The 17,567-nt window shown below is 40.0% G+C and overlaps 1 protein-coding gene and 1 non-coding gene across 2 annotated transcripts; both read left to right on the top strand.

The window, feature by feature from the left end:
• Positions 1 to 7,967: 7,967 nt before the first annotated feature.
• Positions 7,968 to 8,074, top strand: LOC144555017 (small nucleolar RNA R71). The gene has a single exon (XR_013511937.1). It is a non-coding gene; the product is annotated as a small nucleolar RNA R71 (small nucleolar RNA).
• Positions 8,075 to 11,188: 3,114 nt separating this feature from the next.
• Positions 11,189 to 12,341, top strand: LOC144554212 (uncharacterized). The gene is made up of 3 exons (XM_078302528.1): positions 11,189 to 11,224; positions 11,341 to 11,840; positions 11,958 to 12,341. The coding sequence occupies exons 2-3, from the start codon at positions 11,590 to 11,592 to the stop codon at positions 12,040 to 12,042; spliced, it is 336 nt and encodes a 111-aa protein (XP_078158654.1). The 5' UTR covers positions 11,189 to 11,224; positions 11,341 to 11,589; the 3' UTR covers positions 12,043 to 12,341.
• The last annotated feature ends 5,226 nt before the right edge of the window (positions 12,342 to 17,567 follow it).

Here is a 17,567-nt window from a genome sequence, read left to right as displayed (position 1 = left end):
AGCATCTCTCCCCATCGAGTAGTTTCAACTTGCATCTCAGATAAGAAATCAGCGTGTGCTTGCATATCTTCCTGAATTCGCTCAATGAAGTATCCTTCTGTCAAGTCCGTTAGACATTCTTCGGTTGCATCAATGCGGAAGCAGGATTCGGCGGTGGACGGGTACTTCATTGCTCGGTCAATCTGGAATCGCACCTTCTCTCCTCCAAAGTTCAAGGTCAGCGTTCCTTGGAATACATCGATGATTGCACCTGCGGTTCGAAGGAAAGGTCGTCCAAGAATGATCGGGACTTCCTTATCCTCCTCCATTTCCATGACTACAAAGTCAACAGGCACGTAGTACTTGCCAACCTGAACTGGCACATCCTCAACTATGCCAAGTGGTAGTCTCACCGAGGAGTCAGCTAGCTGAAGGGACATCCGAGTTGGTTTTAGCTCCCCTACTCCCAATTTCTCAAAGATCGTGCGAGGCATGAGACTCACACTCGCTCCCAAATCACAAAGAGCTCTCTTAATTGTTGCTTTCCCTATTATGCAAGGAATAGAGAACTTACCTGGATCGTCCAGTTTGGGAGGAAGCTCGCTCTTCAAAATGGCACTGCACTGCTCCGTCAGTTTCACCGTCTTAGGCCCCCCCAAGCTTCGTTTGTTAGATAGAATATCCTTCAAGAACTTAGCATAAGTGGGCATCTGAGTTAGGGCTTCGGTGAATGGAATTGTGATGTGCAATCCCTTGATAACTTCAACAAAGTTAGCAAATTGTGCATTCAATTTGGTCTCAGCCAGTCTTCGAGGAAAGGGTACAGGAGGTCTGTACGGGGGTGGATGCTCAGCTCGTTCCTTGCTCTTGGCCTCAGACTTGTCTGATGCGGGTCGCTCGACTGGGGTGCGGGTCGCATCCAAGGTCTCCTCACTTGGTTGTGCGGGTCGACTAGCTCCTTCAGGGTTGGATGCGAGTCGCTCGACTGGGGTGCGGGTCGCATCGGATGAGGGTTGATCTGCTGGGTTGACTGGTTCCTTGTATTGGGTTCCACTTCGCAAAGTAATTGCCTTCGTGATATCACTTTATTAGACCTATTATTTCGACTTGTTTCCATACAAAAATCTATGTTTTGAACCAACAAATGGTGCCTTTTACATTGAATATCCATAGAATGTGGTACTGCTATGTTTTGGTTCTTACTTTGCAGGAATCAGGCGAAAACGGGCAAAATCAGGGAAGTTACTGAAATCTGAGACATCCGATGCGACCCTCATCACTTCCGATGCGACCCTCATCAGAGCCGATGCGACCCTCATCAGAGCCGATGCGACCCTCATCAGAGTCGATGCAGGTTGCATCAGACCTGATGCAGGTTGCATCAGACCTGATGCAGGTTGCATCAGACCTGATGCAGGTTGCATCAGACCTGATGCAGGTTGCATCAGACCTGATGCAGGTCGCATCGCGAGTTTCCAGAGCAGACAGCAAAGGCCCAGAATTGAAGCACTCATTTTAAAAAGCCTATAAATAGGCCACCCCTGCTACCAGAGAGGGAGTTCCGAAATTTAAAGATTCAAAGCCTCAAGGAGAGAGAAAAGATCAAGAGAGAAGGGAGAGATTGGAGATCGCTTGGAGAAGAAGAGAAGATTGCAAGATCCTCTCCAATCCACCTTGGATCTTTGAGCTTCATCATGATCTGCCTATTCTCTCTCTCTTTTATGCTTTCTTTTGCTATGCTTGAGTAGATCTCTAGTTCTTAGGGTTAGGATGTAGTCTCTAAACCTTGTCTTTGAGTTGAATGATGTTTTGATCTAAGTTTGAACTTGTGTGATTGTTGTTTGAGTATTCATTGTTTGCTTGATTGTGATTTCTTGATTGATTCTTGATTGTCTACTGTTAGATGTCTATAGCATCTCTTCTAGTAATTTGGCCTTGATGTATCTTGTAATTGTGATTGAGCATTTGAGGTAGATCTAAGATCAATAGTAGCCGAGAGGTGAAATTTATATTATCGAAAGGTTGTAGATACCTCTAGTTAACCAGACAATCAATTTAGGTTAGATACCAGTAGGCGAGAGCCACAGGTTGAAGCCTCGCACAAGAAATCAACTTAGATACGAACACATGTCAGCTCTGCTCGAGGGCCATGCGACCCGCATCAGAGATGATGCGAGTCGCATCATACGGGTCGCATCAGAGATGATGCGAGTCACATGATAGGTCCAGAGAAGGCAAAGTTTGGGATGAAACCTGAAACCCTAGGAACGCCTTTTATCTTTGATTCAAAACTAAAACCTTTAACTGCTTTCATTACTGTTAATTGAATCTTCATTTGAAATTAGGAAATATAAATAAACCAAACTCAACTTTTCACACTTCTAGTACCTAACTAGGATAAGTGGTGATTTAGAATCGAATTAAACCGTCCCTGAGGATCGATACCTTAATATACTATACGGATAGGGTTGTGCACTTGCAACCCTAGACGAGAGTAGATTCAAGGTTTAAACTGGTATAGCTTGCTATACCTGAGACTTTGTAGCCTACCTTTGTAAGCGAACAAGTTTTTGGCGCCGTTGCCGGGGACGGCTATCAATTCTTTTCTAGATTTTTGCTTATCCAAGTTAATCTAGATTTTAATTTGTATCTTTTTCTTTTATTTTTCTCTTACCACAGGAACACAACTCTTCCTGCACAACCACCTCTCGACGCGCCCCGCATCACGACCGACGCGACTCGCGTGGAAGAGACAGAGAAGTTCAAGACGCTATGGCAACATACCAACAGTGGTCCGGCCACGACAATTCTCGAGGAGGAGGAGGCGGTCGATACAGGGTTGATCAGATCGCAGCTCTATCTGCTAGAGCTGCCGAGCTGGAGGAGGCTTTAATCAAAATGAGCATGAAGGCAGTCGGTAACCATCAACCACAGCCATGCGTCATATGTGGGGATAGGAGGCACTCTTACGAGTATTGCCCACTGGCGGAATGGGATGAGGAACCCGAACAGGTCAACTTCTACAACAATGCACCATTCGACAACTCAAACAACTGCTCATTCCAATTCGATCCACCCGAGCCGTACATTGATCTCGTTGTGAGCAACTTCACACATGAGCAAGGGAAGATGAACCAAATAATGTGGGAGCAAATGCAATCGATGGAAACTCAAATGGCCGCCCAAAGCAAATTGTTGGAGCAACTGAGTCACATCGTCACCTCGAGCCAACCACAACTTGGAAAGCTGCCCGCGCAGCCAGAACCAAACCCCAGAGGAGAAGCTAAGGCGATCACACTGAGGAGTGGGACCCAGTACGATGAACCAGCTTTCCCAACTGATCAGATCCCAACTGATGCGACCCGCACCACCACCATGCGACCCGCATCAACCTCGGAGGAACCTGTGAATCCTGGTCGCATCGAGCCAATGCGACCAGCAACACCACCTGAAGAACCTGTGGACGCGACCCGCAATGGTACCACGCGACCCGCATCAAAAGAGTCTGACAAAGAGAAAGGGAAAGGGGTTGAGAAACCTGCACCTTACAGACCACCGGTACCCTTTCCCCGACGATTAGCTGAACCAGAAGCATGCTGCACAATCAACATGGAGGATCAATTGGCTAAGGGACAACTTCGGGAGGGATACGGGAGCTCAATTAAAAATTACCCTGATTATCTATCTGAGTTACAGGTTAAAACAAGCGAGTTGGAATCAGTGTATGGAGCAGATGTGAAAGCAGCTGACCTGGGAGAACTTGGATGCGACCCGCATCAACCTCATGCGAGTCGCATGCCATGGTCTGAAGGCCTTGAAGCTAGTCGAAGCGAGTCGGATGGAGCAGATGCAAGGTCAGAATGCGAGTCGAGTCCACCCGATGCGACCCGCTTAGACCATGATACGACCCGCGTCAAGGACCAGACAGAGAAACTCACTCCTGAACTCAAGCCTCTTCCAGTAAATTTCAGGTATGAGTTCCTAGATCCAGATAAAAGTTGTCCTGTGATCTTAAATGCAGATCTCAACCCTGATCGGACTGCCACACTCTTGGGGAAATTGAAAGCTCACATAAGCGCGATCGGGTGGTCGATCAAAGATTTGAAAGATATGGGGTGGATTTTTCTTTTGCAAATGTTTGAGAACACGACGCTCCACTCAGATTTGCCACCGTATTGCACTGCTGGACACTTTGAGGATTTCCAAACTCAGCAAAATGTGATCGCGAACTTTATCGAGAAGCTGATGGGCACGAACCTAGCCACATGCATGCACAAGACCTTACCAGCGGATGATCACAGACACACGGACCATGCAGACCATCATACGGGCCATGCACAACCAACCTGGTCGATGCATTATGTTCCTTGGTGTGTTAGAAAGAAAAAACCACCCGACCCTTATGAGGAAAGAATGGTGTATCCCTCCGACACATTCGACAAGGCGCTCCACCAAAAACCACCCGATCCACCTCCCACCAATCAGTGAGACGCCCCCGCCTCACCCCCCCACTCCATGTCTGGTTAGTTTCCATATTTTCTTCTATTTACCTTTTCTTGTGTGAATTCAAGTATTGAGGACAATGCTTCATTCAAGCTTGGGGGGGTGAATAGAAGAAAACTGTATCTGCATTTAGGTCATGTTTATTTTTCCAAAATTTGCATTTTTAGGTGATAAATTTGTGTGATTGCTTGGGTTAAGGACTTGTTTGAACAATTTTGGTTGTGATTTGGATGACTTTGAAAAATTAGAACTAACCTCATAATTGATCAAAGAACTGATTAGGAAGGGATGTTTTGAGAACTTCAAAGGATGAAAACTTGAATTGTATCAAAAATCAATTTTTGAAACTGAACTGTGCTTTTTAAATAGGGAAATGGGGATTTTAAATAAAGAAAAATTTGGATATTCATTGGTATGAATGAATACCAATGGATGTGTGTATTCATGGTATATGTGCAAAAGCAAAAGAATAAAAAAATAAAAAGATGGAGAAAATAAGAGTACTGGCAATAAGTCCTATTGGGCGCCTTTGAGCTCGTCTCCCAAATAAAAAATAAAAATTAAAAAAAAGGATGGAGAAAATAAGAGTACTGGCAATAAGTCATATTGGGCGCCTTTGAGCTCGTCTCCCAAATTTAGAAAAGAAAAATAACTCTTGCATATATCAACACACGAAGTCCGCGACTTGCTAACCTAAGCTTGTTCCAAGCTTGGGGGACAAAAAGGGAAAATCTCCACAAATGAGAGCTTGATTTTAGTAAAAGAATGATAGATTGATCAATTCGAGTATTCAGCTTTGCAAGTATTAAAACATTCTAGAACTTGAAGTTTGATTAGTCAATTTGTGGGGTGAATCAAAATTGATCAAGGAAAGTCCAAATCATACCATAAAGATTCTCGAGGTTCTTGATTTAAGCAACTCATGTAAATTTTCACATTTAGGAACTTAACTTGCATTTAGAGTCCAGCCCGGTAACAAAGAACAGATCTCTGCTTGAGGACAAGCAAAGGTTAAGCTTGGGGGAATTTGATATCACTTTATTAGACCTATTATTTCGACTTGTTTCCATACAAAAATCTATGTTTTGAACCAACAAATGGTGCCTTTTACATTGAATATCCATAGAATGTGGTACTGCTATGTTTTGGTTCTTACTTTGCAGGAATCAGGCGAAAACGGGCAAAATCAGGGAAGTTACTGAAATCTGAGACATCCGATGCGACCCTCATCACTTCCGATGCGACCCTCATCAGAGCCGATGCGACCCTCATCAGAGCCGATGCGACCCTCATCAGAGCCGATGCGACCCTCATCAGAGCCGATGCGACCCTCATCAGACCTGATGCAGGTTGCATCAGACCTGATGCAGGTTGCATCAGACCTGATGCAGGTTGCATCAGACCTGATGCAGGTTGCATCAGACCTGATGCAGGTTGCATCAGACCTGATGCAGGTTGCATCAGACCTGATGCAGGTTGCATCAGACCTGATGCAGGTTGCATCAGACCTGATGCAGGTTGCATCAGACCTGATGCAGGTCGCATCGCGAGTTTCCAGAGCAGACAGCAAAGGCCCAGAATTGAAGCACTCATTTTAAAAAGCCTATAAATAGGCCACCCCTGCTACCAGAGAGGGAGTTCCGAAATTTAAAGATTCAAAGCCTCAAGGAGAGAGAAAAGATCAAGAGAGAAGGGAGAGATTGGAGATCGCTTGGAGAAGAAGAGAAGATTGCAAGATCCTCTCCAATCCACCTTGGATCTTTGAGCTTCATCATGATCTGCCTATTCTCTCTCTCTTTTATGCTTTCTTTTGCTATGCTTGAGTAGATCTCTAGTTCTTAGGGTTAGGATGTAGTCTCTAAACCTTGTCTTTGAGTTGAATGATGTTTTGATCTAAGTTTGAACTTGTGTGATTGTTGTTTGAGTATTCATTGTTTGCTTGATTGTGATTTCTTGATTGATTCTTGATTGTCTACTGTTAGATGTCTATAGCATCTCTTCTAGTAATTTGGCCTTGATGTATCTTGTAATTGTGATTGAGCATTTGAGGTAGATCTAAGATCAATAGTAGCCGAGAGGTGAAATTTCTATTATCGAAAGGTTGTAGATACCTCTAGTTAACCAGACAATCAATTTAGGTTAGATACCAGTAGGCGAGAGCCACAGGTTGAAGCCTCGCACAAGAAATCAACTTAGATACGAACACATGTCAGCTCTGCTCGAGGGCCATGCGACCCGCATCAGAGATGATGCGAGTCGCATCATACGGGTCGCATCAGAGATGATGCGAGTCACATGATAGGTCCAGAGAAGGCAAAGTTTGGGATGAAACCTGAAACCCTAGGAACGCCTTTTATCTTTGATTCAAAACTAAAACCTTTAACTGCTTTCATTACTGTTAATTGAATCTTCATTTGAAATTAGGAAATATAAATAAACCAAACTCAACTTTTCACACTTCTAGTACCTAACTAGGATAAGTGGTGATTTAGAATCGAATTAAACCGTCCCTGAGGATCGATACCTTAATATACTATACGGATAGGGTTGTGCACTTGCAACCCTAGACGAGAGTAGATTCAAGGTTTAAACTGGTATAGCTTGCTATACCTGAGACTTTGTAGCCTACCTTTGTAAGCGAACACTTCGCCTCTCCTCTGGGGTTTGGTTCTGGTTGTGCTGGTAGTTTCCCAGGTTGGGGTTGACTCGATGCGACTATGTGACTCAACTGCTCAAGCAATTTGTTCTGAGTGGCTATCTGAGTCGACATAGACTGCATTTGTTCCCACATGATTTGGTTCATTTTTCCTTGCTCGTGTGTGAATTTAGTCGCATAGGGAGGCACATATGGTTTGGAAGGCCCAGCTTGAGGTGCTCGGTTGTTCTGGTTTGGGAAGGAAGCGTTTTGGTAAAAGTTTCTGTTGTTGCTTCCTCCAGAAGAATTGTTCCAGTTAGTGTTAGGTGAAGGGTTGTTGAAAGAGGGTCTGGAAGCATTGTTGAAAGGTGCAGGGTTGTTTTGATTCCTATTCCAATTTTGTTGCTCCAATGGGTCTTTGGAGTAAGATCGGTTGAAGGGAGGTTTTGGAAAAAAGGAAGGTTCATTGCTGATAGAGTTGACCTGCTCGATCTCCTCGTCAGCCTGCACCAACGGACATTGCTCGTAAGCGTGTCTCTCATCACCGCACATGACACATGCTTGCGGCTGTTGTTCGACTGCCTTTACGCTTAGCTTGTCCATCGTCCTCTGCATGGCCTCCAGCTTGGCGGTTAGAGCAGTGATTTGATCCACTTCATACTTTCCTCCTCCTCCAGGTCGGGTGTTATCACGTCCAGACCATTGTTGATTCTGCGCCATGTTGTCAATCAGATTCATGGCCTCCAGAGGTTCCCTTGACATCAATGCTCCCCCTGCAACTGCATCAACAGTGGTACGAGTACTTTCAGTTAAACCATCATAGAAGGTTTGAATCAACAACCAGTCAGGTATGCCATGGTGGGGACATGAGTACTGCAACTCTCTAAATCTCTCCCATGCCTCATTGAGAGGTTCGTTGGGCCTTTGCCTAAAACTGGTCAGTTCGTTCCTTACCTTGGCAGTTCTTTTGTGGGGGAAAAACCTAGTGAGAAACAACTTAGATAATTCCCTCCAACTGGTAATGGAATCCCTTGGTAATGACCCTAACCATTTCTTGGCTTTATCCCTAAGGGTGAAAGGAAATAAAGCGAGTTTGGTGTAATCAGCTGTGGCCCCATTGGTCTTGATGGTTGTGATGCACTCGAGGAAGGTTTGGAGGTGAGCATGTGGATCCTCGTGATCCATGCCATTGAAGACATTTTGTTGAACCATGTTGACAACTCCTGGGTTGAAGTTCGGTTGTTGTCCAGGAATTCGCGGTAGTCTGATTGCACCTCGGACATCTCCTGCCCTTGGCACATTAAATTCCCGCAAGGTTCTTGGCATGAAGACATCCATGTCGTCATCAGATTGGTCCGTCAAGTCTTCTCTTTCTCTGTCCTGGCCTCTGCATCCCTGTCCTCCCTGCTCGGATGTTCTGACATTGTCTCTGTGATTCGAGTCGCTTCAGTCTTGACACTGGTCGCTTCAGTTGTGATGCGGGTCGCGTCAACTTCTGTGCGGGTCGCTTCAGTCGGTTTCTGAGCAGGGACTGTGTCTTCTAGGGGTGTTTCATCAAAGAGAGGTCCTCTGCTTCTCAGTTGGTAAGTCAGCTTGTATTTACCTGCAGGAGGGGGGATGAAAGCCAGTTTTTAGTGATAAGGAAGTAAAAACAAAGGGAAAGATACAAATTAAAATCTAGATTAACTAGGAAAAGTAAAAGATCTAGAAAGGAATTGATAGCCGTCCCCGGCAACGGCGCCAAAACTTGTTCGCTCCTGAGAGTGTTCTTACAAAGTTCCAAGTATAACTAGTTATACTTGTTTTAAACCTTGAATCACCTCACGTCTAGGATTGCAAGTGTACAATCCTATCCGTGTAGTAATATAAGGTATCGATCCTCAGGGACGGTTAAATTCAATTCTAGATTTTCACGGATCCGAGTTAGGTACTAGAAGTGACAAATTTTGGTTGAATTGATTTCAGTTTCTAAATTCACTAACAAGAAATTGTAAGAGAAAGTAAATGTTTGTTTCAGTCAAGTTTAAAAGTATGTTTCCAGGGTTTAATGATTTCATCCTCAGCCTTGCCTCTCTGACCTTCACCCGAGTCGCATCATCTCTGATGCGACCCTAGTGATGCGACTCGCATCGTCTCCCATGCGGGTCGCATGGCCATCGAGTGAATGCAGTACTTCACCTGATTCTGAATTGTTCAATTGTGCAAAGTTATATTGACCCTATCCACGATTCCTGAGCTTCAACTCTCGTTTATTAGCACCAAAAACCTAATAGGGAATTGCAATTTTACTTTCTTAGATCTAAAACTTTCAACTCTCGTTTATTTGTGTTTGATCTAAGTCAATTGATCGGTTTGCTAAAGGCATCCACTATCTCTCAATAAATGGAAATCTAACCTTTCGATTAGATTCATCTATCTTTTCAGATTTCAAACCTACCTCAAGTGCTTGATTAAGTTGAGAGAGAGAGATCTAAATCAAGATATTAGAAGAGATGAGAGATTCATTCAACAATAATCAATAAAGAGCAATCACACAATCTCAATCAAGCTTTAAAAGAAAGATTCACAATCAATTGATCACAAAAACAATTCAAATCCAAATGAGATACATACAATCAAAGCTTTAGATTACATCAACCCTAGAAACAAAGAAAGATCTACTCAAGCATCATAGTAAAAGAAGAGAGAAGAGAATAGATCATGATAAAACCAAATGAAGCAATCTTGCAAGAATCTTCTCTCCTTTCTTCACTTTCTTGCTCCACACTCCAAGGATCTTGAGGTTTTAATCTTCAAATTTCGGAACCCTCCCTCTGGAGACAGAGGTGATCTATTTATAGCCCTTTCAAAACGGTTGCTTCAATTCTGGGCCCTTATTGGGCCTTTACTGTCTGCTCTGGAAGCTCGCAACGCGACTCGCGTCACCACTGAAGCGACCCGCATCAAGGTGTGATGAATGCGCCTCACGTGCAATGATGCTGCTGCCTGCTGGTGCGGCTCTGAGTGGTTGATGCGCCTCGCGTCCAGTCTGATGAGGGTCGCATCAAGAGTTCTTGACTTCAGAAATTCGCTTGATTTCACCAATTTTCCTGCAAGATAAGAATGAAAACACAGCAGTACCAATTCTACGCATAATCACTATAATAGATGTTATTTAATGTCTCAAAATACGTGTTTTGGTACTGAAATTGGTCAAAACAATAGGTCGGATATAGCAATATCAAGACGCTTCATCTTTCCTTCCAATTCGCGCCAAGAAATATTTCGTTGCCTTCTTCGTTCCAGACTTCCAGTTATTCCCTCCTCCTCTCTCTTTCGTGTTCTTCTTTTTATTTTGTGGCGTTGTTGCCTTTCTCTATTCTCCTATCTATTTTGGATATCTTACGGAAAATTCGAATGGTTCGTGGATTGAGTTATACAACCATATTGAAGCGGTACGTACAACCTTCTATGAGTTTTCAATTTTTTTTTTGTCATAATCAATTTAAAAATGACCTCTTCTGTTGCAATTTTCAGCGGTGCCAAATAAATTACTACTTGTGATTGGGGGTGACTTTCTGTTAAATTACTAGTTGTGATTGGGATAAACAAATTTTGTATTCTCAGGTAAATACAATTCTAATTTCTTTGGTACAATTTTGTGGAAAAATTCTTAATTTGGTCTTAATCAATAAGATTTAGTGATGTTTGACCAATATGTGTAGCTGTAATTGCTTTGGAACAAATTAGTTTTTGGAATTTATTGACAGTAAGTAAACAAAAGCATAAAATTTAAAGTAAAAAAGTTTAATTCTTGTTAGCAAATACCGAAGACCAACTATGCATTTTGAAAGCTGTAATTGCTTTGGTACAGGTCTCTGTGTATTTCTAATTGTATTTTGAAGCTTGATTGCTCAAATTAAAATCACAGTTTCATTAATTCTATTTGAAACTAGAGGAAAAAAGAGAGTTGAGTTGAGTACTGTGAATTTTCCAACTAGCCAAGTTGTGGGACCAACAAACCAATTGCATACCGGTACCCCTCACATTTTCTCATACTCCCAATACTCCTAATTAATCTCAATTTTTGTTTCTAAGGTGGCCGATTATATAAAACTAATTTCCCGGGTATTGTTATTTATATTTACTAATTTTTGACATAAAAATAACAGCTGTTATCTTATAATTAAATCTGTTTTTTTTATTTATATTCTAAAACATAACAAATTATTTTTATTTTTCAGAATTTAGGTGGGTATGATCTACGTAGAAGTACAGACTTTTGTGCTGAAGTACAAAAGAGTGGAATAAGATGGGAGGTGAACTTACAAGAGCACGAGTGTAGTTGTAGGGCATGGCAAGTGAAAGGTGTGCCTTGTGTCCATGCGGCAGTATTTATTTCTTCATTTAGAAATGCAAATTGGGAAAACTATGTCAATTCGTACTTCACGGTTGCTCGGTTGAGGACAGCTTATGCTAATGGAATTGCTACCATGCCGAGTAAGGATGAATGGGTGACTTTGGATTTGGGTTATAAAATGTTGCCACCAATACTAAAACGACCTGCTGGGAGGTCCCGAAAAAATCGTATAAAATCATGTGATGAACCAAAGAGGAGATCTCATAAATGTACACGTTGTGGCCAATTTGGTCATCATAGGAAAACATGCAAGAATGCAGTGCCATCACAAGATGGTGAAGGTGCCCCTCGTGGAGAAATCAAGCAGAAATTGAAAGCCAAAAGGTTCTTTAATAAATAACTTGCTTATATTTTAGTTTGTTTCAATTGATATTCTATATTTGTTCTAATCTGTGCTCTTTTTGATATTATATAATTGTTCTAATATGTGCTCTTTTGTAGAGTTATAAGAAAAGGTAAAGCACAATCAAAGAAGAGAGCTTGTCCGCCTAGCATCTTCAAGCTACTTCAAGAAGAAAATATTTAGTTTTTTAATTACTTCAAATCTCTTTTGTGTATGCTTTTAGAATTTCTTTGACGTGTTGAAAAGTATTAATATCTTTTGTAATGCAAAGCAACTGCAACTCTTAACTACAACTCAGTATCTCTTTTGAGTGCTGGTACCAACATTAGGGTTGTACCTTCAACTCCTAAAATTTAGATTAAGACAGATTCATGAGAAATGTTGGTGTGATGTGATATGATGCATTCTAGTGAAATCCTTGATTAATTTTCATGTACTCTGTGACTTCTTTGTTTCTTAATTAATCTAAGTTCTTAGAGAGATTACTGCATAATAGAGATATCATTTTGGGTGGAAAAAATCAATTAAAAAGGTTAAACACCTCTGCCAGGGGTAAAAATGGATAAAACACAAAGAAAATTATAAATCACAGTTGGTTTTGAATCTCCTTCTGAAACTTCTACAGCTCGTATAAAGATGTTCAAATGTACATATTCTAAAATTTACACTATTTTTAGATAAGCATATTATGAATAAGAGCTAGATTAATCTCAATTTGAAAATAAAAGAAAATGTTAAACTCTACAGTTGACCATTGTTAAAAGTTGGATTTTAATGATAATAAAAATTAACACATCTACATACGCTCATATATCCCTTTTTATACATTTTACTTGTATAACATACAGGTTACAAATTAAAAAATCAACATAAAGAAACTACAAACCTAAAGAATTGCAAAATTCACAAATTTATCCTAGAGGCATCAAATACTGGTTACAAAAAGCCACTATTATACAACCTAATGTTGTTACATTTACAAAGCCTTTCTATGCCAAGAGCTTTAAATTGTCAAAAAATGAAAAAAAAAAACAATATATAAGGTGAATTCTCCTTTGGATGCGCAAGAAGCACAATTTCTTTTGTTTCTAAGACAACATTTTTCTTTGATACCAGAGAAGAATTCTTCTCTAATTGTGCAACCAGTACATTATTTTTTTTTTTGTTACTGAGACAGGTGCATTTTCCTTTGATTGTAGGTGCTATCAATTCACCTTTGCATCATCTCTTCTTGCTTTGAGCTAGGTGAATCAATAAATTCTCGACCTGACAATGTAAACCTGATTAGAATGAAAAACTCCTAAATATAAAAAAAACTCCAACAACTAAAGAACCACAACCACATTCAACCTGATGCCAACCCAATTTAGCCTCAAGAGCGAAATTCACAAGTACATGGGATTTGACTTGAGACGAACTCAGTTGAATTTGGGTGTAATTAACTAAAAATTACTCAAATTCATGTACCTACATGATGCCTACTCCAATAACCCAAAAATAGAAATTAACCCAAAACTCATTGAGATGAAGGGTCATTTTTTTGGCACATTTGCAAGCTATCAACAATATCATAAGCAATATAATTTAGGTAACGCTTCAATATTGTTGTATAATTCACAATCTACGAACCATTCTTTAGAATTTATTTGAACCATTCGAATTTTCCGTAAGAATATCCAAAATAGATAGGAGAATAGAGAAAGGCAACAACGCCACAAAATAAAAAGAAGAACACGAAAGAGAGAGGAGGAGGGAATAACTGGAAGTCTGGAACGAAGAAGGCAACGAAATATTTCTTGGCGCGAATTGGAAGGAAAGATGAAGCGTCTCCTCTCCCTGCCTTGTTAGGTCTTATTCAAATTTTTTTGAGAAAGTTAATGGACGCCTCCATTTTAATGGAAGGGTATATTAGTCAATTTATATTTTATAATAACTAAATGTAAGGTAAAATAAATTAAAGGGGATAGAAAAAAGAAAATGAAGTTTAGATGGAGATATTGGCTATTTTAGTGTATTCATGGGGATATTGGCTATTTTGAAACTTTACATGGGTACACCGGGAATTCTCCCTTAAAATATTTTCATTGGGTTCAGTTCTCCAAACGGTTCACATGACTAGAGATGCCATGTGGTGATGCTATATGGACGGGGACTTGATTTTTTGTGGCTTAAGAAGAACAATGAGAGTGTTGTAATAAGAAAGAACTTAAAATAATAGTCATGATAATAGCTGTCCCCGACCTGCAGCATGATTCTCTAGTAGGAATGTGCCACAGTGAATAAACCCACGGGTTGCATGCATATCAGATCCGCAACTTCAGGGAATAAAGAAATGAAAATTAATTTGCACAGGTCTTCTAATCAAGCAATCAGCCACAGAGTAGAGACTGAAACTGAAAACAGAGAGACTTTCAATTCAATTCAATTTGATTCAATGGCGTCTGCACTGTGTTCTTCCATCCAATCCCTCTCCACCAACCTCCTGAAGGCCATTCGTGGCACCGCTTCCACTTCGCACCAGCAGCAGGATCCACCATCCCCTGTTACCGACCAACAGAAAAGTGTTATAGAGGATTTGGAGAAGCTGAGTCGGATGCTTGCGAGGATCCAAGCCGTTCAACAGGATGCTGAAGAGAGGGAGATTCAGGAGAGATCTGTTCGTCTGTGGCTGGCAGAGCTGAGAGGTGTGGCCTACAAAGCAGAGGATGTGCTGGATGAGTTCTACTACGAGGTGCAGAGATCCATAGTGGAGAGCGGAGATGCTGCCATGGAGGCTTACCATAGGGACGGGGGTATGCTTTTCTTAATGTATCATGGCCCAAAAAATAACATGGCCCAGGAAAGCTTGATTTAAATAGGCTTACTATTCTTGCGATTTTATTTTTGGGCCATATAGTTATCATATTTTATGAATTCATTTCTGAGTGTATTTAACATCAATTTTGTTTTAAATTACTAGAAAAATTATATAAATCACAAATTATATTGAAGAACTTTGTTATTATTATTTTCAATTATGATTTTATTTATTCAGATATTTATTTTAAACTTGAAGTTAAAAATATAACATGGATATCATGTAGCTAACTTATAAATGTAATGAACTTTAGTAATATTCATTTGTCTTCACATGTTTTTTTGGAAAAAAAAATCATTTTTTCGGAAAAAAAAATCATTTTTTCTTATTTTTTAGTACAAAAAAACCTTCTCGCAAAATAATCCGAGTTTCCAATCCAATTCAGCCAATTCCTACCGATTCACCCGATTCCAATTTCGATTCTGATTTTTCCTTCTCTACATTTATCTTTATTGCCATAGTGACTAATTGGTAAGATAATAACATTTACCTGAAATGTAGCATTTTTTAATCCTCATTGCCTAAAAAAGTTTATATTTATGGAAATTTAACGGATGGTGCTACCAATTCGTTTTTCAATTTCCAAAGTTCAAAGCGTCGATCCGAACCGTTCAAGTTGTTCTCCATATTAAATTGTGCTTGGAGACCAAATTTTACATTTTTATGAATTTTTTTACTATTTATTAAGCCACTTTGAAAATCGCTGATCCAACGGTGGCTTAACAAAACAGTAAAATCAGAAGCCACCGTTAAATCAGCAATTTTCAAAGTGGCTTAATAAATAGTAAAAAAATTGAGAAAAATGTAAAATTTGGTCTCCAAGCACAATTTAATATGGAGAACAACTTGAACGGTTCGGATCGACGTTTTGAACTTTAAAAATTTTAAAACAAATTGGTAGCACCAAAACTCAGGAACTACCACTTTGATCTTAGCCAACCTCTATATATATATAGAGTAAGGCTAGGGTGCTATGGATAGCATAGAGGCCTCTATGCTACGGCTCAATATTCAAGTTTTCAAAATCCAAACGGTCGATCCGAACCGTTCATCTTATTCTCCATATTAATATCTGCTTGGATACCAAATTTTATAATTTTCTGAATTTTTTTACTATTTATTAAGCCACTTTGAAAATCGCTAATCCAACGGTTTTACTGTTTTGTGCAGCCACCGTTGGATCAACAATTTTGTAAAATACTTAATAAATAGTAAAAAAATTCAGAAAAATATAAAATTTGGTCTCCAAGCAGATATTAATATGGAGAATAAGATGTTCGGATCGACCGTTTGGATTTTGAAAACTTGAATATTGAGCCGTAGCATAGAGGCCTCTATGCTATCCATAGTACCCCAGCCTTACTCTATATATATATATATATATAGAGGTGAGCTACGGTGAGTTGCGAAGTAAAACGCGTTTCTACTTCACGCCGTATTTTTATTTTGAAAGTCCAAATGACCGATCCGAACCGTTAGATGTTTAATCCATATTGAAATGTGCTTGGAGACCAAATTTTACATTTTTTGGAATTTTTTTACTATTTATTAAGCATTTTTGAAAATTGCTATTTTGCTGTGAACAGTACAATTTTCTGGACCATCAGATCAGCGACTTTCAAAATTGCTTAATAAATAGTAAAAAAATTCCAAAAAATGTAAAATTTGGTCTCCAAGCACATTTCAATATGGAGAACAAGATTAACGGTTCGGATCGACGTTTTGAACTTAAAAATCACAAAATATGAGCGGGAAGTAAAATAGTCGCTTTACTTCGCAACTCACCGTAGCCCATCTATATATATATATATAGAGTTAGGCTGGGGTGCTATGGATAGCATAGTGGCCTCCCGTGCTACGGCTCAATATTCAAGTTTTCAAAATCCAAACGGTCGATCCGAACCGTTCATTGTTTAATCCATATCGAAATGTGCTTGGAGACCAAATTTTACATTTTTTGGAATTGTTTTACTATTTATTAAGCATTCTTGAAACCGCTGTTTTCCAGTGGTGCAAAATTTTAATAAAAACAGCGATTTTGAAACCATCTTAATAAATAGCAAAAAAATTCCAAAAAATGTAAAATTTGGTCTCCAACCACATTTCAATATGGATTAAACAATGAACGGTTCGGATCGACCGTTTGGATTTTGAAAACTTGAATATTGAGCCATAGCACGAGAGGCCACTATGCTATCCATAGCACCCCAGCCTAACTCATATATATATATATATATATATATATATAACGTAAAAAATTCATGGGGTAATTTTTCTTCACTGCACAAGGATAGTTTAGGAGACTAAGACAACTTTTTTTTATTTTTGCGAAATAAAAATGGGGATAACTAAGAGAAATTTTGATATGCATTTTTATAGGGACTAAGAGAAAAATTGCTGAGATGTACGCATCATCCTCCCTTGCTTCTTATTTAGTTACTAATTGTCACACCCCGCGGCCACGGGTAGTACAGTCCCCCGCCGTAAGCATACAACGCCGTGTATGCTTACAAGGCTAATCACAATTTTAAACCAATCAACACGCAATTCAAAACAAGTTTCTAATATAAAATCAGAGTACACAGTCTGGACAGTAAATAATACACTATAAGTATCTCATCCGGATACCAACCACGAGGCCTACCCTAAATCTATACAACAAAACATATCTAGGGTCGTATACTGGTAAGCTACTAAGGCCTACTACTCTCGTGCCTCTCCGGAATCCGTCGCACCAATACCTGTAAATAACGGGGAAGGTGGGGGTGAGAATAAATTCTCAGTGCGAATTTGCCACATATGAATTATTGGACTTGCAATCAAACTCTATATTCAAAAATGAAACCCAAAC

The sequence above is a fragment of the Carex rostrata genome, chromosome 5 (assembly GCF_964058835.1).
Source record: "Carex rostrata chromosome 5, lpCarRost1.2, whole genome shotgun sequence".
NCBI classification, from domain to species: Eukaryota; Viridiplantae; Streptophyta; class Magnoliopsida; order Poales; family Cyperaceae; genus Carex; species Carex rostrata.
This window is presented reverse-complemented; position numbering and strand designations above follow the sequence as displayed.

What these genes read in the sequence shown, in the direction of transcription:
- LOC144554212 (XM_078302528.1), top strand. Translation starts at nt 11,590, where the DNA reads ATGCCGAGTAAGGATGAATGGGTGACTTTGGATTTGGGTTATAAAATG. An exon ending in CAGAAATTGAAAGCCAAAAG is followed by an intron (nt 11,841 to 11,957) that starts GTTCTTTAATAA and finishes GCTCTTTTGTAG; the next exon opens with AGTTATAAGAAAAGGTAAAG.